Source organism: Oncorhynchus kisutch, linkage group LG26 (assembly GCF_002021735.2).
Source record: "Oncorhynchus kisutch isolate 150728-3 linkage group LG26, Okis_V2, whole genome shotgun sequence".
NCBI lineage: Eukaryota > Metazoa > Chordata > Actinopteri > Salmoniformes > Salmonidae > Oncorhynchus > Oncorhynchus kisutch.
In genome coordinates this window covers 42,358,032-42,382,298 of record NC_034199.2, presented here as the reverse complement: position 1 = coordinate 42,382,298, position 24,267 = coordinate 42,358,032, and the positions used below count along the sequence as shown (strand labels likewise).

At 41.6% G+C, this 24,267-nt stretch overlaps 1 protein-coding gene across 1 annotated transcript in view; it reads right to left on the bottom strand.

The window, feature by feature from the left end:
• Positions 1-24,267, bottom strand: part of LOC109870867 (contactin-associated protein-like 5) — a 123,274-nt gene that overhangs the window by 70,985 nt on the left and 28,022 nt on the right. Inside the window, exon 2 of the mRNA XM_031805690.1 lies at positions 3,166-3,276. Within this exon, the coding sequence (XP_031661550.1) occupies positions 3,166-3,276 (111 nt within the window). The remainder of the gene's footprint in view (positions 1-3,165; positions 3,277-24,267) is intronic.

The window sequence follows — 24,267 nt, the reverse complement described above, 5'->3', positions numbered from 1 at the left end:
TCACAAAGCCCTTCTTCATAAACATCCATCTTATCTAACTTTGCTGTTGAAATATATATATATCTTTTTTTTACCTTTGTTTAACTAGGCAAGTCAGTTAAGAACAAATTCTTATTTACAATGACAGCCTAGGAACAGCGGGTTAACTGCCTTGTTCAGGGGCAGAACGACAGATTTTTAGCTTGTCAGCCAAGGGATTTGATCTTGCAAACGTTTAGTTACTGACCCAACGCTCTATCTGCTAGGCTACCTGCTGCCCCACCATGTCACGGCCTGGCCATAGAGAGGCTTTTTATTCTCTATTTTGTTTAGGCCAGGGTGTGACTAGGGTGGGCGTTCTATGTTCTTTTTTCTATGTTTTTGTATTTCTTTGTTTTTGGCCGGGTGTGGTTCTCAATCAGGGACAGCTGTCTGTCGTTGTCTCTGATTGAGAACCATACTTAGGGAACCATACCATACCGCCTGTTTTCCCACTATGGGTTGTGGGTAGTTGTTTTCCGTTTCAGTGTTTGCGCCATACGGGACTGTTTTGGTTTTAATTTAGTCTCTTGTTCTTTTGTATGTCGTGTTCAGTTAATTAAAGGCAATATGAACACGGGCTGCGCTTTGGTCTCCTCCTTCTTCCTCAGATGAAGAGGATCGTTACACACTATATAGACATCTGAGTTGTCTAACCCGTTCACAGGTTTGAACTCTTGAGGTCCCTAGGGTCTCCACAAAGCTAAAGGTCAATCTGCTTTTGTTTTTTGGCACCGTATTGCTGGAACACAATTCAAAATACATTTAATCTTGATGTTCTGGTGCCGTTCCGGCAATTTTAAAGTATTGTTTGAGGACTTATTTGTGGAGGAACGTAACCGTTTTTCAGGATGATTTGTGATGTTTTATTTATGCTTCCCATGACTGTGTTTTTGTATTTTAATGTGTGTGTATGCATACAGTAGTGTCTGTATAATGTGTCTACATTGTATTATACAGGGTGAATTTGGAAAAAGAGACCTAGGTCTCATGTCTTTCCTGTTTAAAAAAAAAAAGATTAAATAAATATTAGGCACTTCTGCAAAATCCCTTCTAAATTGGAAATCTAGTAACTATAAGACTCTCAAGACTGGTTGGGTTCTAGAGATTTCGCGGGTCTCCTCTGAGTTAGGGAAGACTGCCTTAAGTTACTGTGCCCCTCATTCCTGGAATGACCTTACAGGTCACTCTAAAACTTGATTCTTAAGTCTCATAAGGTAAATATAACACTCTGATAAAAAATGTGACCAAACTGCGTGTTTTGATTTATTGTATTTGTTTTTACTGCCCTTTTGAATTTAACAATTTATATGAAATTCTAACTGTAATTTTGTAAGGATCATTGTTCACATTAGATATGATGTTTTCAGAGAACCATTGGGAACTAAACCCTGGTCTCAATGCTTTCCGCTGGTTAAATAAAGGTTCATAAACGTATTAACAAACTAAAATGTACAATATGCTGCAGTAAATTGTTTTACTGTTGATAATACCAAAAATGTGTGTATAAATTACAGTTTTCCGTTACAATGTGGTATAAGGCTATGCCTTACGTATCAGTCTTGGTAGTGCGCTAGACTGATCCTTCCAGCCGGATCTGAACTAATTTGAGTTTGTCTTTCTGGTCGTGAACCATTAATGGCTTCAATACTGTAGGTCTTCCTTGGAAAAACAGAGGTAAACATGAAACCAAAACAAATAACAATAGGCTTTGAACCTAGCCTGATATTGGTATTCAGCATTCTGTTACAGGCCGTGTCGTTACTCTAAAATATGAACAGTCTTGATAACCCTTAGCTTGCAAACCTCCCAGATAAACTAACAGAGAAACAGACACGCTAGCAGAGAATGATTAGTAGTCTGTCATTGAGATGCATATAACCTGGTGTGTTTTTTTTCCTAAGCTTGAAATTACTTAAGAAAAAAAAAACTCTCCATTTTAAGCTATGCATTTCCAGTATATGGGAAGCAGATCTAATGTATTTTGGTGATAGAAACCCCCCACTATTTTGTTTGTGTGTCTGTCCATTGAATTTCTCATTTAATTTCAAGATTTACTGAGGGAAACACATTGCCCAGTCCATCTCCATCATATATAGCACTGTTATGAATTCAGGTGCTAAGATTCCACAGGGGGTGGAGATATTGTAAAGTATGGTGTGTTTTTTTAAAGATGAGTTTAATCCCCACAGCTACTCAGTCGTTGGGCGGAAGAAGACAGGTTAGCTCTGGCAGAAAGGTTCATTACTCAGCTGCTGAAGGCTGGTACACACCACCATGGGAGCAGATGAGTGCAGCATATCAAACCAGACTCTGAGCAACAGAGGAAGCATCGTTTATGGTTGTTACAGACACACGTAGGGGGGTTGGCCGTGGCTAAAAATAACCCAGGGTACAGTCAGCATTTGATGGACAGGGTGTGAAAAATATATGTGCATATCTGCTACCCTGGAAGGTCTGTGTTTGTTATATTTTTATAAGTATGTTAAAGGCCAGTGAAGAGCAGTTTAGAAGGCAGGCTTGAATGTACAATTCCAGCAACTCTACGTTGTTGCCACATTGACTACGAACCAGACTGAGGAGTATGGATTACATGGGACAATTAGGTTGGCCTTTGAGTTGATCAATACTTTGACACGTTTTAATTTACACGAGTGAGAGCCACTGATGTTTAGTGATCAGACGCAGGTAGCTGACTCTAAATTAAACAGCTGGTAATTAATCTAACTGCTCACAACCATAGAATTAGATGACAAGAAATTGTTGTTTACAATCCATTGATCAAATAATTTATAGCTATACACTGATAATTTATGTTTATTAATTAAGCTACATGTGGAAATGAAATGTTAAACAAACATACTCGGCACGTGATGTTCATGGGAAGTAGGCATCATGAGGATCATTATTACTGATATGTCTACTCAGTGTTGAGCTTGGTCTTAGTCTTTACTCACCATCTCGTCTGTTGAGCTTGGTCTTAGTCTTTACTCACCATCTCGTCTGTTGAGCTTGGTCTTAGTCTTTACTCACCATCTCGTCTGTTGAGCTTGGTCTTAGTCTTTACTCACCATCTCGTCTGTTGAGCTTGGTCTTAGTCTTTACTCACCATCTCGTCTGTTGAGCTTGGTCTTAGTCTTTACTCACCATCTCGTCTGTTGAGCTTGGCGAAGTGTGGAGCGTTACTGATGGAGGACTGCGAGGACCTCTCAAAGGAGGCCTGAAGAAGATTTGATACCAAAGGGCCATCACAGTTATCTAAAAAGACCAAAACCAGAACACTCAGGTCAGTAAGATCATAAAGTAGTCTGAAAACTGTAGCAAATATGCTTTCCACATACATTTTATAACATTGAAATAATCATATTTCCTGTGATCTCCTTGAGCATGTATTATACTGTCTTCAGTGAATGATTGACGACATTCAAGTGAGGTTCACTGGCTCCAGTATCTGCCAAATGACGGTGTACTGTATGTGCAGACAAACGTGACAACCAACTCATTAAACTCTGATGGCATTAGACACAAAAGATGGGAAAGACAAATGGTTCTGAGAAGGGTTACACCTAATGCTTAATTTCAAAGTCATGCACAGGCTGATGAAATATGAGTTCTCCTAACTTTGTCTTTTCGTTTACCAAGCTTTACCGTTTTTGTGGACTGGGAGACTTAACTAATTACATGTCTCATAAATGAGTCAAATATTTTGGCATTTGTGATGGAGCACCACAGTGAAAGTTAATTTACCCATTGTTGTTATAGTCCTTGATACAATAATGATGGGAAATACAATTATTCTCATTATAAATGATCAGTCATGTGTCATATATCATTGATTCATAGTGGATAATACATGGTTTCCAACATTCTGAAGCTAGCCCTCTTCATCTAGGAATGTGAACCATTTTGTTTACGTTTGTCTCTAGAGTACGTGGACAGTTTGTTGATGAGTTATGCAGAAAGTACAGAGACCTTCAAATGACCGACAACAAACCGCCTGGAACAGGCGGGCCCATTTGTTCAATGGCGGCCCATTTGTTCAATGGCCGCCCATTTGTTCAACGCCGGGCCCATTTGTTCAATGACGGCCCATTTGTTCAAAGGTCGGCCCATTTGTTCAACGCCGGGCCCATTTGTTCAACGGCGGCCCATTCATTCAACGGCGGCCCATTCGTTCAGCGGCGGCCCATTTGTTCAACGGCGGCCCATTTGTTCAACGGCGGCCCATTTGTTCTTGAGTGGATGGTCGGGGGACTGGAATGTAATGACAAATAATTTGTAGACTGCAAATTTACTGCAAGAAGCTCAAACAGATATAATCTTTGACTAAAACATAATCATTTCAAACCTTGCTTACATTTGTATGCGATCACGTGTCTCTATATTATGCGTGGGAACACATTTCCAAAAATAAAATCACATGGAATTGATTTCCTGGTGTTGTTACAGTCTTATGTCCAGCAACTAAAATAAAAAATATTTTTTTTTTTAAATGTTTATTTATTTTTTGCTCAGAAAACTTGGAAGGGGGCAAATAAAACCACGCAGGGTCCAAATTTGCACCACAGGGCACCAGTTGGGGGAACCGTGGCCTAGAACTTGTTTGAAGTTATCTGTCCTGGTCCAAGTGGGTACTAGCCTCTTTAATCTCTCATTGTTGGGATGAAGTCATTTTCAGTTTAGAGGAAATCATCAAGAAATCGCCTCCTTGTTCACATAAAAGATCAAAAGCCCTTTTTCTTATTTTGTCTGCTTGCCCTTCCTTTAACAATAACAATTGACATTTTTTAATCTGTTTAGAACAGTGTCAAGAAAACCCAAGAGACAATCCATTAGTGTTTCCTGTTTTCAATTGTGGCTTCAAAGAGCATCAGCACCATATTTGATTATGATGCTGCCAGGCTTTTATATCACATAAGGAGCACATATCACTCCTCTCTTCTCACATTCTTATGTTCCCTCTATCCTTACAGTGCATTCGGAAAGTATTCAGGGTGGTTTCCCTTTTTCCACATTTTGTTACGTTACAGCCTTATTATAAAATTGCTTAAATAAAAAATGGCTCCCATCAATCGACACACAATACAACCGTAATGACGAAGCAAAAAAGGTTTTTAGAATTTTTTGCAAATGGTTTAAAAATAAAAAACTTAAATACCTTATTTACATAAGTATTCAGACCCTTTACTATGAGACTTGAAATTGAGCTCAGGTGAATTCTGTTTCCATCGATCATCCTTGAGATGTTTCTACAACTTCATTAGGGTCCACCTGTTGTAAATTCAATTGACATAATTTGTAAAGGCACACACCTGTCTATTTAAGGCCCCACAGTTGACAGTGTATGTCAGAGCAAAAATTAAGCTATGAGTTCGAAGGATTTGTCCGTAGAGCTCCAAGACAGGATTGGGTCGAGGCACAGATCTGGGGAAGGGGACCAAATAATTTCTGCAGCAGTGAAAGTCCCCAAGAATGCAGTGGTCTCCATCATTCTTAAATGGAAGACATTTGGACCCACCACCCGGCCAAACTGAGCCATCGGGGAGAAGGGTATTGGTCAGGGAGGTGACCATGAACCTGATGGTCACTCTGACAGAGCTCCAGAGTCCCTCTATGGAGATGGGAGAACCTTTTAATCAGGCCTTCATGGTAGAGTGCCCAGACGGAAGCTGAAATGCCAAGCGTCACATCTGGAGGAAACCTGGCACCATCCCTACGGTAAAGCATGGTGGTGACAGCATCATGATGTGGGGATGTTTTTCAGTGGCAGGGACTGAGCGGCTCGTGAGGATCGAAGGAAAGATGAATGGAGAAAAGTACAGAGAGCCTTGATGAAAACCTGCTGCAGAGCACTCAGGACCTCAGACTGGGGTGAAGGTTCACCTTCCAACAGGACAACGACCGAAAACACAGCCAAGACAACGCAGGAGTGGCTTCAGGACAAGCCTCAAGGCTCCCCATCCAACCTGACAGAGCTTGAGAGGATCTGCAGAGAAGAATGGGAGAAATTCCCCAAATACAGGTGTGCCAAGCTTGTAGTGTCATACCCAAGAAGACTCAAGGCCTTTATCGCTGCCAAAGGTGCTTCAACAAAATACTGATTAAAGGGTATGAATACTTATGTAAATGTGATATTTCAGTTTATTATGTTTAATAAATTTGCAATAATTTCTAAAAACCTGTTTTTGCTTTGTCATTATGGGGTATTGTGTGTAGATTGATGAGTGGAAAAAAATGATTCAATCCATTGTAGAATAAGGCTGTAATGTAACAAAATGATGAAATAGTCAAGGGATCTGAATACTTTCCGAATCCACAGTATGTCTATCTCTTAGACCACATCTGTCCAATTCATTCCACGGAGGACAGAGTGTCTCTGGATTTTCCCTCCTCCCTTGTACTTGATTGTTAAATTAAGGTCACTAATTAGTAAAATAACTCCCCTCACCTGGTTGTCATGGTCTTAATTTAAAGGAAAAATGGAAAAACCCAAACACACTAGGCCCTCCATGGAATAAGTCTGACACCTCTTAGACTTTCTCTCTTTCCCGGAGGCCAATTAGTACATTACATCATTGATTCAGTAGTACCTCATTTACCTGCTGAGACTTGCTGCTTTCCACTGCACCTTATTGCCACTCACCATAGCGATGCTGAGAACAGTTTGTTTACAGACTGGAGAGAATGCCAGCACTCAGCTCCACAGAGAAGTATGTGGTATATATCTCATTTTCATAGTCCTGTATTCTCTCTGGCTCCCTCTTCTATTTCCTTGCATTTCTCTCTTACTCCTCTCCTCTCTGAACACTTGCCCGCCCCCAGCTCAACTGTCTCTCTCTCTCTCTCGTTCTCATTAGAGCATATTTCCTCTCATCTTCTCTCCTCTGTGATTGCTGGGGACAGCTTTTTCCCTTGTCAGCTGGATGAAGCTTTGCCCTCAGATTGCAGTTTGGGACCTGTCACTGACCCCCTCCCCCTACCTCCTCCCCTCAGAGGAATGCAGAGGAAGACTGTGTCTACTCTATACACTCTCCAGGGGCCTGCGGTTTTAGTTGCCAAGCGGTAGCTAAGCTGATTATTCAGCTAATTAACCTTTTCACAAGTCTGCTCAAAAAGACACACATCAAAAAAGATGGCTCCAGGTTTTATGAATTGATTTCCAACAACATCATGAGAGAGAAAGAGATGCGAGAGTGACAGCAGGAAGAAGAGACATATGTTGAAAGCAGGTAGATAGGGTACAAGGTGGAGAGGGCGGTCCTTGAGAGTGTCAGATGCAGGGTGGAGAGGGGTCCTGCAGAGTGAAGGATGCAGGGTGGAGAGGGGTCCTGGAGAGTGAAGGATGCAGGGTGGAGAGGGGTCCTGGAGCATGCAGGGGGCAGGGTGGAGAGGGGTCCGGCAGCGTGCAGGGTGGAGAGGGGTCCGACAGGGTGCATGATGCAGGGTGGAGAGGGGTACGGGACATACAGGATGCAGGTTTGTTAACTCTGTGATTTGTTTCCGCTCAGATACGTCAGAGAAAGACAGAGTAGCCTTTACATTCTGTTAAAAAACAAGAAGAAGAAAGGTTGGAAGATGTGATTCTGTGGTTCTAAGCTGTGAGGCTGTAGTGGCCAGGAAATGATATGATACCCAATGAGGGCTCTAAGTACCTAAAGGAAAGGACAGCAGCGAGGCTCCAATCTGCTCAGAAACATACAGGGTATACTGTAGAATCACTGGGATATCCCCAAGCCTTAACCGCTATGGATTGGAGAACAAAACATTTAGAAATTCACACATATCACAGATTTTGTGGTGTTATTTGCAGCACATTTAAAAAAAAACAAATTATAACAATCTAAGCAAGAAGCGAAAATGAGGTAGGTGTCCCTTGCCTTCTCTGCATTGGTCACCTTCCGGTTTTCTTTGTTAAAAGACCTCAAGCAGTTTGCCTACCATGTCCTTTAGCTGCCCACACACTGTCCTTTGTGGCAGTCACATCTGCAATAAGCCTCAAGGTTGTTGTCAACCGTATTGGACTACACAGTCTTTGAAAGCAAGGAGAGCCTTGAGTGCAATCCAATTGACTCCTCTTATTGATCTGCTTAATTCTTATGGCTAGGGGTTCCGCTAGTGGCACCCCTCGACAATATTCCGACAACATTCCGCTCAAAAGGTAGCGTGGGAAGTTCAAAAATATTTTTTTGAATATGTAACTTTCACACATTAACAAGTGCAATACACCAAATGAAAGATAAACTTCTTATCTACCCATCGTGTCCAATTTTAAAAAGGCTTTACAGTGAAAGCACAACATATGATTATGTTAGGTCAGAGCCAAGTCACAAAAACACACACAGCCATTTTTCCAGCCAAAGATAGGAGTCACAAAAAGCAGAAATATCGATAAAATTAATCACTAACCTTTGATGATCTTCATCAGATGACACTCATAGGACATCATGTTACACAATACATGTATGTTTTGTTCAATAAAGTGCATATTTATATCCAAAATTCTCAGTTTACATTAGTGCGTTAAGGTCAGTAATGTTTTTGCTTCCAAAACATCCGGTGATTTTGCAGAGAGCCACATCAATTCACAGAAATATTCATAATAAACATTGATAAAAGATACAAGTGTTATTCACAGAATTAAAGATAGACTTCTCCTTAATGCAACTGCTGTGTCAGATTTAAAAAAACTTTACGGAAAAAGCACACCATGCAATAATCTGAGTACGGCGCTCAGACGTCAAAATCAGCCCAAAAAATAACCGCCATGTTGGAGTCAACATTAGTCAGAAATAGCATTATAAATATTCACTTACCTTTGATGATTTTCATCAGAATGCACTCCCAGGAATCCCAGTTCCACAATAAATGTTTGATTTGTTCGATAAAGTTCATCATTTATGTCCAAATTCCTCCTTGTTGTTAGCGCGTTCAGCCCAGTAATCCATCTTCATGAGGCGCGAGCACTACGTCCAGACACAGTCCAAAAGTTCCGTTACAGACCGAAGAAACATTTCAAACAATGTATAGAATCAATCTTTAGGATGTTTTTAACATAAATCTTCAATAATGTTACAACCGGAGAATTCCTTTGTCTGTAGAAAAGCCATGGAACGGGAGCTACCACAGAGTTTGTGGCACTCTGCCAGACCACTCACTCAAAGAGCACTTATGAGCCCCTCCTTTACAGTAGAAGCCTCAAACAAGTTTCTAAAGACGGTTGACATCTAGTGGAGGCCTTAGGAAGTGCAAAATGACCCCATAGACACGGTGTATTCGATAGGCCAAGCTTTGAAAAAACTACAAACCTCAGATTTCCTACTTCCTGGTTGGATTTTTCTCAGGTTTTCGCCTGTCATATGAGTTCTATTATACTCACAGACATCATTCAAACAGTTTTAGAAACCTCAGAGTGTTTTCTATCCAATACTACTAATAATATGCATATATTAGCATCTGGGAATGAGTAGGAGGCAGTTTACTCTGGGCACACTTTTCATCCAAAAGTGAAAATGCTGCCCCTATCCCAAACAGGTTTTTATATTACACAGTAAATTGTCATATCTTGATTATATAAGCACTCTCTCTCTCTCCCTCTCTCTCTCCCCTTCTCTCCCCCTCTCTCTCGCTAGCTTTCCTTCACACTCTCTCTCTCTAGCTTTCCTTCACACTCTCTCTTTCTCTAGCTTTCCTTCACACTCTCTCTTACTCTCTCTCTTTCTCTAGCTTTCCTTCACACTCTCTCTTACTCTCTCTCTTTCTCTAGCTTTCCTTCACACTCTCTCTTACTCTCTCTCTTTCTCTAGCTTTCCTTCACACTCTCTCTTACTCTCTCTCTTTCTATAGCTTTCCTTCACACTGTCTCTTACTCTCTCTCTCTTTCTCTAACTTTCCTTCACACTCTCTCTTACTCTCTCTCTCTCGCTAGCTTTCCTTCACACTCTCTCTCTCTAGCTTTCCTTCACACTCTCTCTTTCTCTAGCTTTCCTTCACACTCTCTCTTACTCTCTCTCTTTCTCTAGCTTTCCTTCACTCTCTCTCTTACCCTCCCTTTCTCTAGCTTTATTTCTCCCTCTATCTCTCATGTTTAAGGTGATAATACAAGTGATCAATTGTTTCCACTTCTGAGTTATGAGGCTTAGTCATGCATAGTAATTAAATCAGGGCCACCTGCTATGTGTGTGGCATATGCCAAACTGCATTACATTTATCTGAAATGTAATTCATTACCCCCCCCCCCTTACATTATTGTATCTTACATGTCAATTAATCGGATTTCCATTCCATTTAAATTCACATCACATACAACTCCTTAAACACTGTTGGGTACCAGCTACCTGACGATAGTTGCTAGTCCATTGTCCAATTTTTGTTGAGGATCTATGAGAAAACATGACATGACTGGTTTCAGTTGAGGATAGGTCTAAAGATCTACAACCATCTTCTCTCAACCGTGACCTTCAGTGCAGACATTTCTATCAGATGCAATATCGTAAGGTACTTCAGGGGAGCATAAACACCTATACAACATACAACTGGGGTAGCCACACAGAGGGTATAAATGGCCCAAATATCTCTTTTGCACCTCTCCTCTGCACCTTGACAGGTGATGTGTAGAATATTAGATGATTGAATTGGCATGTGAATATTGTAGTAATGAAAAACAAAAACATTCCACAATTTGGAATACAATCGTGAGTTATGAAAGCCCCATCCATGTCAGTACGAGACAGCGAGAGAACTGCCTGTGGACTCAATAACACTGAGGGCAAGCTGCGCAGCATGGCTTTGCAGGCTCTGACACGCGGTGGATCATCGGCTATCTTTAAAACGAGGGCCTATTCTGGCACTGTCAGCCAGGCACTTCTCTCTCAAGGTCTCAGCCCATTATGAGCAGAGCGAAAACACAGGTTTCCACTGCCTATTCTGAATAAAATAACTCAACTTGTCACACCCTGACCATAGTTTGCTTTGTATGTTTCTGTTTTCTTTGGTCAGGGTGTGATCTGAGTGGGCATTCTATGTTGGATGTCTAGTTTGTCTGTTTCTGTGTTTGGGCCTGATATGGTTCTCAATCAGAGGCAGGTGTTAGTCATTGTCACTGATTGGGAACCATATTTAGGTAGCCTGTTTTGTGTTGGGTTTTGTGGGTGATTGTCTATGTTAGTTGCTTGTGTCAGCACAGGTCTCATTTATAGCTTCACGGTCATTATTTGTTTATTGTTTTTGTATAGTTTGTATTCAGTGTTCAGTGCTTTCTTTTATTAAATATTCATCATGAACACATACCACGCCGCATTTTGGTCCTCCGATCCTTCGCCTCTTTCGCCCGTGACACAACTGAATCAGAATATTCAGTATTCTGTAGAATAACTAAACTGAATCAGAATATACTGTATTCTGTAGAAAACTAAACTGAATCAGAATATACTGTATTCTGTAGGATAACTAAACTGAATCAGAATATACTGTATTCTGTAGGATAACTAAACTGAATCAGAATATACAGTATTCTGTAGAATAACTAAACTGAATCAGAATATTCAGTATTCTGTAGAATAACTAAACTGAATCAGAATATTCAGTATTCTGTAGAATAACTAAACTGAATCAGAATATTCAGTATTCTGTAGAATAACTAAACTGACTCTGAATATACTGTATTCTGTAGAAAACTCAACTGAATCAGAATATACTGTATTCTGTAGAATAACTAAACTGACTCTGAATATTCAGTATTCTGTAGAAAACTAAACTGAATCAGAATATACTGTATTCTGTAGGATAACTAAACTGAATCAGAATATACAGTATTCTGTATAATGGTTATTCTGTGTTGTTTTACTTTCAGTTCTCTGTCTTAGCATATTCCTTTGCCGCACAGATGAAAAGCTGATATAGCTTATGACATTAACTACTGTAAGGTTTGACGTTTCCTGGCCTTTCTGGGGAATTTGCATGTAATTGCAAACACATTTCCACTAAGCTCTCAGCAGCTCATGGTGGCAGCTGCCTCTGAGTCTACCAATCTCACAGCAGTCAATGGTCTTGAGAAATAAAAATAAAAAGATAATATAATATCAATATTTACTCAAGGGAATTCTTGGTCAACCCAGGCCACTGTTGCTGCATGTCTTGAAACCAAATTCCATTTTAATACAGTCAAATGTTCCCTTTTCCATTTTAATATATAGTACCATTCAAAAGATTGGACACATCTACTCATTCAAGGGTTTTTCTTTATTTTTACTATTTTCTAAATTGTAATATAATGGTGAAGACATCAAAACTATGAAACAACACATATGTAATCATTTCTTAAGCAAAACAGTGTTTATGATATTATTTGAAGTAGCCACCCTTTGCCTTGATGACAGCTTTGAACACTCTTGGCATTCTCTCAACCAGCTTCATGAAGTAGTCACCTGAAATGCATTTCAATTAACAGATGTGCCTTGTTAAAGGTTCATTTGTGGAATTTCTTTCCTTCTTAATGCGTTTGAGCAGTTCAGTTGTGTTGTGACAAGGTAGGGGTGGCATATAGAAGATAGCCCTATTTGGTAAAAGACCAAGTCCATATTATGGTAAAAACTGCTGAAATAAGCAAAGAGAAATGACACTCCATCATTCATTTAAGTCATGAAGGTCAGTCAATCCAGAACATTTCAAGAACTTCTAAAGGTTTTTAAGTTCAGTCTCAAAAACCATCAAGCGCTATGATAACACTGTCTTGTCATGAGGACCGCCACAGGAAAGGAAGACCCAGAGTTAACTCTGCTGCAGAGGATAAGTTTATTAGAGTTACCAGCCTCAGAAAGTGCAACCCAAAGGAACAGAGTTCAAGTAACATCTCAACATCAACTCTTCCGAGGAGACTGTGTGAATCAGTCCTTCATGATCAAATTGCTGCAAAGAAACCACTACTAAAGGACACCTATAAGAAGAGACTTGATTGAGTCAAGAAACACAAGCAATGAACATTAGACTGATGGAAATCTGTCCTTTGGTCTGATAAGTCCAACATTTAGATTTTTGGTTCCAACCGCCGTGTCTTTGTGAGACGCAGAGTAGGTGAAAGGAGGATCTTCACATGTGTGGTTCCCACCGTGAAGCATGGAGGAGGAGGTGTGATGGTGTGGAGGTGCTTTGCTGGTGGCACTGTTTGTGATTTATTTAGAATTCAAGACACCCTTAACCAGCATGGCTACCGCAGTGTACTACAGTGGTACGCAACCCATCTGGTTTGCACATAGTGGGAATATAATTTATTTTTCAACAGGACAATGACCAAGAAGGAGAGTGATGGAGTGCTGCATCAGATGACCTGGCAGATGACCAATCCCCCATTCTCAACCAAATTGAGATGTTTGGGATGAGTTGGACCACCAGCGTGAAGGAAAAGCAGCCAACAAGCAGCCAATCAGCATATGTGGGAACTCCTTCAAGACTGTTGAAAAGCCTTGCAGGTGAAGCTGGTTGAGAGAATGCCAAGAGCATGAAAAGCTGTCATCAAAGCAAAGGGTGGCTACTTTGAAGAATCTCAAATTTAAAATAAACTTTCATTTGTTTAACACTTTTTTGGTTACTACATGATTTCATATGTGTTATTTCATAGTTTTGAAGAATGCTGAGTTGCATCCGAAGAACACCATACCTACTGTGAAGCATGGGGGTGGAAACATCATGCTTTGGGGCTGTTTTTCTGCAAAGGGACCAGGACGACTGATCCGTGTAAAGGAAAGAATGAATGGGGCTATGTATCGTGAGATTTTGAGTGAAAACCTCCTTCCATCAGTAAGGGCATTGAAGATGAAACGTGGCTGGGTCTTTCAGCATGACAATGATCCCAAACACACCGCCCAGGCAACGAAGGAGTGGCTTCATAAGAAGCATTTCAAGGTCCTGGAGTGGCCTAGCCAGTCTCCAGATCTCAACCCCATAGAAAATCTTTGGAGGGAGTTGAAAGTCTGTGTTGCCCAGCAACAGCCCCAAAACATCACTGCTCTAGAGGAGATCTGCATGGAGGAATGGGCCAAAATACCAGCAACAGTGTGTGAAAACCTTGTGAAGACTTACAGAAAACGTTTGACCTCTGTCATTGCAAAACAAAGGGTATATAACAAAGTATTGAGATAAACTTTTGTTATTGACCAAATACTTATTTTCCACCATAATTTGCAAATAAATTCATAAAAAATCCTACAATGTGATTTTTCTCATTTTGTCTGTCCTAGTTGAAGTGTACCTATGATGAAGATTTACAGGCCTCTCTCATCTTTTTAAGTGGGAGAACTTGCACAATTGGTGGCTGACTAAATACTTTTTTGCCCCACTGTAAATATTTGTCTAGAATACACATTTTCCAGTACTCAGTAGGTTACTATAACCAAATAAGAGCAACCAAGTAAAGTTACAGTAGTTTGTGGATTCATCCATAACTACATCTAACCTTTTAAATCAATGAGTTGGTAAATGAAATCCAACTATTTTCTACACCCATTAAATCCTGAGATTGATTTTCTCCACTGGTTCTACAAATCCCTCACCGGTTTTGATTAGCCTATTACCTGCGTTGTGAGGCATGAAAATCCTCTAGGGATTAATACCTGAAACAGGACCTGATGAGTCGTCCTTATAAAACTCCAATTCCCATGGCGATTAGATAACGAGATCATTGCCCAAAGATAAACAAATGATGACATTAATTGTATCATTCATTCAGATTGTGGCCTGCACGTTTACTGAATCACATATCCAAATTGAGTTGAGTTATAGGCAAAACCTGCACGAACACTTGTCATGTTCCCCTAATCCATCAGTGTGAGATTAGAGCACTTCCACCAGGCAGAAGGAGATTAAGAGGCCAGTGATCTGAGCGTGTCAGCCTCATCTTCCACTTATACAGCCCTGCACGCCAGGCCCCAATAAGAGCAGTGAGCAGGGTAGAGCTCCTTCACTGCACCACAACTGTTCTTTGTTTTTCCACAGAGCAGTGATCACTCCTGGATCATCACTGTGTAGCTGCTGAAGAGGATCCCAGGCCATAATAAGAACTGGCAACATCTTGATTACAATAATCACTGTAGTCTGTCCGTCAGTTACTCATTCATGGATTTCTCTTTATATAATTTTTATTTGTGGATGCTGTCTCTATGTTGGAGCCTTGCTCCTGGAAATATCTGCAGTGTCTAATGACAATTAATTTGGTAGACAACGACATCATGTAAATAAAAAACAGACAGTAGCAATAAGCCTGTTTGCGCTACTTTGGCTGTGTTCGTCTGTTGAAGGAGAGTCGGACCGAAATGCAGCGTGGTGGTTACTCATGTTCTTTAATGAAAAAATAGCGATACATGAAATAACTATATATAAACAAAACAACAAACGGAACGCGAAAACCCATTACAGCCTATCTGGTGAACCTACACAGAGACAGGAACAATCACCCACAAACACACAGTGAAACCCAGGCTACCTAAATATGGTTCCCAATCAGAGACAACGAGAATCACCTGACTCTGATTGAGAACCACCTCAGGCAGCCAAGCCTATGCTAGACACACCCCTAATCAGCCACAATCCCAATGCCTACAAAAACCCCAATACGACAACACAATAAACCCATGTCACACCCTGGCCTGAACAAATAATTAAAGAAAACACAAAATACTAAGACCAAGGCGTGACAGGCTGACTGATCTTATCTGACCTGATTTGACGACCATAAAATCGCTCACCAGAAGATGTCTCTGACGCTAAGTGATTCAATACATTTTTTAAGACCCAGATACGGTCGAGCAGTGAGATACACTACATGGCCAAAATCATGTGGACACTTGCTCGTTCGAACAGCTTATTTCCAAAAATCATTAATATGGAGTTGGAACCCCATTTGCTGTAACAGCCTCCACTCTTCTGGAAAGGATTTCCACTAGATGTTGGAACATTGCTGTGGTGACTTACTTCCATTGAGTCATAAGAGCATTAGTGAGGTTGGATACTGATTTTGAGCAATTAGGCCTGGCTTGCAGTCGGCATTCCAATTAATCCAAAAGGTGGTCGATGGGGTTGAGGTCAGGGCAATGTGCTGAAACAGGAAAGGGCATTCCCCAAACCGTTGCCACAAAGTTGGAAGCACAGACACATGTAGAATGTCATTGTATGCTGTAGCGTTAACATTTCCCTTCATTGGTAATAAGGAACCATGAAAAACAGCCCCAGACAATTAATGCTACTCCACCAAACTTAACAGTTGGCACTATGCATTGAGGCAGGTAGCGTTCTGCTGGCATCCACCAGACCCAGATTCACCTGGGTGGCTATGGGGAGGGAGGCTGAGTGATTCATCACTTCAGAGAACACGTTTCCACCGCTCCAGAGTCCAATGCCGTGAGCTTTACACCACTCTAGCAGATGCTTGGCATTGCGCATGGTGATCTTAGGCTTGTGTGCGGCTGCTCTGCCATGGAAACGCATTTTATGACTTTACCAATGACAAGTAATTGTGCTGACATTGCTTCCAGAGGCTGTTTGGAACTTGGTAGTGGGTATTGCAACTGAGGACAGGCAATTTTTACGAACTACACACTTTAGCACTCAGAGGTCCCATTCTGTGAGCTTGTGTGGTCAACCACTTTCGGCTGAGCTGTTGTTGCTCCTTGACAATAACAACACTTACAGTTGACCGGGGAAGCTCTAGCAGGGTATACATTCGATGAACTGACTTGATGGAAAGGTGGCATCCTACGACGGTGCCACACTGAAAGCCACTGAGCTCTTCGTAACGTCATTCTACTGCCATTGTTTATCTATGGAGATTGCATGGCTGTGTGCTCGATTTTATACACCTGTCAGCAATGGGTGTGGCTGGCATAGCCGAATCCACTAATTTGAAGTGGTGTCCTGCCAATGTACATTACGAAAATCACTACAGCAAATTCCAATGTGCTCTGAAGAGATTTTGATGTTGGCGTTCGCTTCTTTATTCTGTGGTATGCTGCAGGCTGCTGTGCATGTTGGCGGTTTGCTTTCTGTCCTTGCCTATCTCACTCTCTGCCCCTTCTTCTCCCTCTGCTACTCTCTAAGCAGACATGTAAAACCCTGCAGAGCATGCATATTTACATCAATATTATGTATGGTAAGAGGATCAAGGTTTAAAGATTTAGGGTTCTTGCGTCATCAGGAATGATTAATATTTAACTTTAAATAGATTGGTACTTGCTATTGTTCTATGATTATCAAGCACTAGCAAACCAGCAGACGTGGGACAGCACGTAGGCCTACAGTTGACCTGAATGGATTACCTCGCTAACAACTTTAGCAAGACTTTACTATTCCTATTACACAAGTGGAATAGGGAACCGTTTCTATTCCACTTGTGTAATAACAAAAAGCATTGTTCATAAAACGTGGTTACAATAGTTGGTGGTCACATGACATGTCCCTTCCATCAGCAGATTAAGTCTGCTTGCTACTGTTGGAAAGAGGCTGGATGGCTGATGGAGGGAGGGAGGCTGGCTGATGGAGGGAGGGAGGCTGGCTGGCTGATCGAGGGAGGCTGGTTGACCTAGGGAGGGAGGCTGGCCGATGGAGGAAGGCTGGCTGATGGAGGGAGGCTGGTGCAAGGAGACTGGTGGAGAGAGGCTGAAGCATTGTACTGTAATAGAAGGTTTTAGGCAGCAGAACTTGGCTGGACAGCACTGGGCTGTGCTATTCTCCTCTGCATGTTTGACCTGGAAAAGGAGGCTTGGTATTAATCTAAATCCAAAATTACAATCCCTTCTCTGAATAAAGGCTAATGAGGGGTTTCGCTCTACTCTAGTCTGACTGTTGGATTTTAGCCAAAAGGGGAGTTGTTGAGTTGACATAATCCAAAAAGCAAACAGATTAAATGGGTTGATAGCTGAACAGGAATTTGATGGATTATTTATGACCATCTTCAGATACAGTATAAGTAGCCTACTCCACCTGAGATGTGATTTTACAGTAGTTGCTGCCAAATCAAGTTTTGATGCAGTCAAACAAATCCCTGAAAACATAATCCCAAATATATTCTGATAGCCTGAAAATAGCTGTCTGAAGTATAATAGACATATTCCTCACCAGTAATGAACCAAACACAGACAGAAGGGTATAGAGACTTCAGGTCGTTTGCGAGCTGAATACTAAATAGATATACCAATCTCAATTTCAGCCAGTTTCGTACAGCAGGACAGTAATCCTGCAGCAACAGGAAATGTGAATTATTATGTAGATTATAATTAAAGGACGTTATTGTAGGGGTTGATACATTTTCCCTAAGGGAAAACCAAGTCTGATATTTCAAAGTGGAAATGACAAACTTCAGAAGCTTTTTTAAACCTCAAATACACTACAGGTTAAACATTTCCTGCAACAGGGTCAATGGTCAATGTAGATCCTACATCCATACTAAATGAGTCATTGAGATACACTAGCATATATACATTATATTCTGGGGTTGAGTCAATAGGGCATCCTCAATCCCCTCCCCACAATTATTTATAATAACCTCATGTTACATGAGATTGGTAACATACATAGAAACCAGTCATGTTTGTTTCATGACAGCTGACCAAATCATGTTCTATTGGCTGCACAGGGATATTTCAGATGGTAAACACAGGTATACACAGGTAAACACAGGTAAAGGCTACAATGACTCATGATGATATGCCAACTACACAGTTTTTTAAAATATATTACTGGCCTACATTCAACAAGGAGAATATTACCAAGTATTTTAAGTGGCCGAAATAAATGTTGTTTAATAAATGTTAGGTCCAATTTTTTTAAACCAATGTTATCCCATTACTGTCTTTGGCCCCAGCTCCCTTATCTGTGAACCATGTCCTGGTGACTCCTGATTTTCATGTCGTCTGTCTGACATTGCCTTAAAATAACACATCCTCAACTCTCTGTGCTCATTAGCAAGCTTCTTAGATACCACACAAACATAATTGGCCTACAATGAAACCAGACTCATTTACGTAACAAATTGCCCTATTTTCCCAGGATAGCTGAGTTTCAAATTGTCGTTGTTTTTCCTTCTCTTCTACAGCCTATATGCCAACTTGGGATTTCGATACTTAACGTTTACATCAGTTCACCCAAACTCAGCAGCCAGGTCACACCAGATTTACTGCTATATTAGAAGTTTGTCCAGGTCCCCAGACAATTTCAACAGGCGACGGTGCAACATAACAGGCCTACTTTACTGTTAAAATGGCGTATGAAGAAATGGCAGCAGTTTTACAGGCACCCAACCAATTGGGTTATTTTGCGTTATTTGTAACTTATTTTGGACATACATAATGTTTCTGCAACCGTATATTACGGATTAGACAAAGATTTTTTCTTCAACAAGCAGGACGCTCACGTCATTCTCCGAACACCCATCAAGGCATCCCAGTTATTGGCAGGAGGAAGGGATGCAGGTACAGAGGACACAGAGCGGGGTGCCTTGGGTTCGCAGAAGGCGAGTGGGAAAGCTACCATTACCGTCAATATTACTCGCCAATGTGCAATCATTGGACAATAAATTAGACGAGGTACAATCACGAATATCCTACCAAAGGCACATCAAAAACTGTAATACCTTATGTTTCACGGAATCATGGTTGAATGATGACATGGATATTCAGCTAGCAGGATATACGCTGCACCGGCAGGATAGAACAGCACACTCCGGTAAGACAGGACGGGACGGGGGACGGGGGACGGGGGGTCTGTGCGTATTTGTAAACAACAGTTGGTGCACAAAATCTAAGGAAGTCTATAGATTTTGCTCGCCTGAAGGTTTATTTATTTAATTTTTTCATTTCACCTTTATTTAACCAGGTAGGCTAGTTGAGAACACCTTTATTTAACCAGGTAGGCTAGTTGAGAACACCTTTATTTAACCAGGTAGGCTAGTTGAGAACACCTTTATTTAACCAGGTAGGCTAGTTGAGAACACCTTTATTTAACCAGGTAGGCTAGTTGAGAACACCTTTATTTAACCAGGTAGGCTAGTTGAGAACACCTTTATTTAACCAGGTAGGCTAGTTGAGAACACCTTTATTTAACCAGGTAGGCTAGTTGAGAACACCTTTATTTAACCAGGTAGGCTAGTTGAGAACACCTTTATTTAACCAGGTAGGCTAGTTGAGAACAAGTTCTTATTTACAACTGTGACCTGGACAAGATGAAGCAAATACGTTCTCCAAACATACAACAACATAGAGTTACACATGGAATAAACAAACATACTCTACAGTCAATAATACAGTAGAAGAAGTCTATATACAGTGTGTGCAAATGAGTTAGGATAAGGGAGGTAAGGCAATAAATAGGCCATGATGGCGAAGTAATTACAATATAGCAGTTAAACACTGGAGTGATAGATGTGCAGAAGATGAATGTGCATGTAGAGATACTGGGGTGCAAAGGAGCAAGATAAATTAATAAATACAGTATGGGGATGAGGTAGTTGGATGGGCTATTTACATATGGGCTATGTACAGGTACAGTGATCTGTGAGCTGCTCTGACTGCTGGGGCTTAAAGCTAGTGAGGGAGATATGAGTCTCAAGCTTCAGTGATTTTTGCAGTTCATTCCAGTCATTGGCAACAGAGAACTGGAAGGAAAGGCGGCCAAAGAAAGAATTGGCTTTCAGTGAGATATACCTGCTGGAGCGCGTGCTACGAGTGGGTGCTGCTATGGTGACGATTGAACTGAGATAAGGCGGGGCTTTACCTAGCAGAGACTTATAGATGACCTGGAGCCAGTGTGTTTGGCGGCAAGTATGAAGCGAGGGCCAGCCAACGAGAGCGTACAGGTCGCAGTGGTGGGTAGTATATGGGCCTTTGGTGACAAAATGGATGGCACTGTGATAGACTGCATCCAGTTTAGAGTGTTGGAGGCTGTTTTATAAATGACATTGCCGAAGTCGAGGATCAGTAGGATGGTCCGTTTTATGTTTGGCAGCATGAGTGAAGGATGCTTTGTTGCAAAATAGGAAGCCGATTCTAGATTTATTTTGGATTGGAGATGCTTAATGTGTCTAAAAAGTCTGGAAGGAGAAATTACAGTCTAACCAGACACCTAGGTATTTGTAGTTGTCAACATATTCTACGACAGAACAGTCCAGAGGACGGGTGGGTCGGTGCGGGCAGCGATCGGTTGAATAGCATGTATTTAGTTTTATTTGTATTTAAGAGCAGTTGGAGGCCACGGAAGGAGAGTTGTATGGCATTGAAGCTTGTAGAGTATCTTGTGATAAAATTCAGACCACACTATTTGCCTAGAGAGTTTTCAGCTACACGTTTCATGGCTATTTATTTACCACCACAGACAGATGCTGGCACTAAGACCGAACTCAGTCAGCTGTATAAGGAAATAAGCAAACAGGAAACCGCACACCCAGAAGCAGCGCTCCTAGTGGCCGGAGACTTTAATGCAGGGACATTTAAATTGTTTCTACCTAATTTTAATCAACATGTTAAATGTGCAACCAGAGGCTAAAAAAATCTAGATCACCTGTACACCACACAGAGACGCGTACAAATCTCTCCCTCGCCCTCCATTTGGTAAATCCAACCTGCTTACAAGCACCAGTGACTCGGTAAAAAAAAAAAAAAAAAAAAAGTGGTCAGGTGAAACAGATGCTAAACTACCGGACTGTTTTGCTATCACAGACTGGAACATGACCCGGAATTCTTTCGATAGCATTGGGGGGTACACCACATCAGTCACTGGCTTTATCAATAAGTGCATCGAGGACGTCATCCCCACAGTGACTGTACGTACATACCCCAACCAGAAGCCAGAAAGCTGCCGCTTTCAATGTGCGGGGCTCTAAATCGGAAGCTTATAAGAAATATGTCTATGCCCTCCAACAAACCATCAAGCGTAAATACAGGGCTAAGATTGAATCATAGTACACCGGCTCCGACGCTCGTCTTATGTGGCAGGGCTTGGAAACTATTACAGACTACAAAGGGAAGCACAGCCACGAGCTGCCCAGTGACACGAGCCTACCAGACGAGCTAAATCACTTCCATGCTCGCTTCGAGGCAAGCAACACTGAGGCATGCATGAGAGCATCAGCTGTTCCGGACGACTATGTGATCAGGCTCTCCGCAGCCGACGTGAGTAAGAACTTTAAATAGGTCAACATTCACAAGGCTGCAGGGCCAGACGGAATACCAGGACGTGTGCTCCGGGCATGTGCTGACCAACTGGCAGGTGTCTGACATTTTCCACATGTCCCTGATTGAGTCTGTAATACCAACATGTTTCAAGCTGACCACCATAGTCCCTGTGCCCAAGAACACGAAGGCAACCTGCCTAAATGACTACAGACACGTAGCACTCATGCCAGGACCAATGAAGTGCTTTGAAAGGCTGGTAAAGGCTCACGTCCGTAGCCATGAAGTGCTTTGAAAGGCTGGTATTGGCTCACATCAACACCATTATCCCAGAAACCCTAGACCCACTCCAATTTGCATACCGACCAAACAGATCCACAGATGATGCAATCTCCATTGCACTCCAACGCTGCCCTTTCCCACCTGGACAAAAGGAAAACCTACATGAGAATGCTATTCATTGACTACAGCTCAGCATTCAACACCATAGTACCCTCAAACCTCATCACTAAGCTAAGGATCCTGAGACTAAACACCTCCCTCTGCATCTGGATCCTGGACTTCCTGACGGGCCGTCCCCAGGTGGTGAGGGTAGGTAGCAACACATCTGCCACGCTGATCCTCAACACTGGAGCTCCCCAGGGGTGCATGCTCAGTCCCCTCCTGTACTCCCTGTTCACCCACGACTGCATGGCCAGGCACGACTCCAACACCATCATTAAGTTTGCAGATGACACAACAGTGGGAGTCCTGATCACGGAGAACGACGAGACAGCCTATAGGGAGGAGGTCAGAGACCTCGTTGTTCCAGAATAACAACCTATCCCTCAACGTAACCGAGACTAAGGAGATGATTGTGGACTACAGGAATAGGAGGACCGAACACGCCCCCATTATTATCGACGGGGCTGGAGAGGAGCAGGTTGAGAGCTTCAAGTTCCTTGGTGTCCACATCACCAACAAACTAGAATGGTCCAAACACACCAAGACAGCCGTGAATAGGGCTCCACAAAGCCTATTCCCCCTTAGGAAACTAAAAAGATTTGGCAATGGGTCCTCAGATCCTCAAAAGGTTCTACAGCTGCAACATCGAGAGCTGGTTGAGTCACTGCCTGGTACTGTAATTGCTCTCTCTACTACTGCATGGTAAGCGGTACCGGAGTGCCAAGTCTAGGACAAAAAGGCTTCTCAACAGTACATTCATGTACATACTACCTCAATTGGCCTGACCAACGCACATTGGCTAACCTGGCTATCTGAACTGTGTCCCGCCACCCACCAACCGCCAACCCCTTTTTAATGCTACTGCTACTCTCTTTTCATCATATATGCATAGTCACTTTAACTATATCTTCATGTACATACTACCTCAATCAGCCTGACTAACCGGTGGCTGTATGTAGCCTCGCTACTTCTATTTTTCAGTCTTTTTTACTGTTGTTTTATTTCTTTACTTACCTATTGTTCACCTAATACCATTTTTGCCAGTAAGCCAGTAAGTAAGCATTTCACTGTAAGGTGTTACAGTTCCTGTTGTATTCGGCGCATGTGACAAATGAACTTTGATTTGATTTGATTGGACTTTAAATTCACCTATAGATGTTTACCCACCCCCCAGTTGCAATATAGCAGGCCTACCCCCCCCCCTTGACAAAAACTGAATACTGAAATAAGTCTGTGAGATCTTGCTGAACTCAAAGAAAATTGCAATCACTTTGGCACTAATTTCAGAACCTTGTGGTCATTTCTCAAAGCTCAAAAAAAAAATTCTAAACGGTCATCATCAAAAATCTAAACGGTCATCACTTGTAACACAGTCTGTCCAATGTTCAAAACATTGCATTGTGCATTCATGTCTTTAAAGAAACCTTGCACTTGCAGATCTATTGGTTCAATTCACTAATTTATCATGAAATACCATAGGAACATTAATTTAGATCACCCACACACAAGATACTGGTAGTTTCACTGTGTAGTTGTTCGTACATTCATTAAATATTGTAGTACAAAATATGTGATACATGTTTCATTATGGTACTACACATAAATGCATCACTGTAAAAGGACTAGTACAGAGAATACTACAGAAAGAGTGGAATCATTG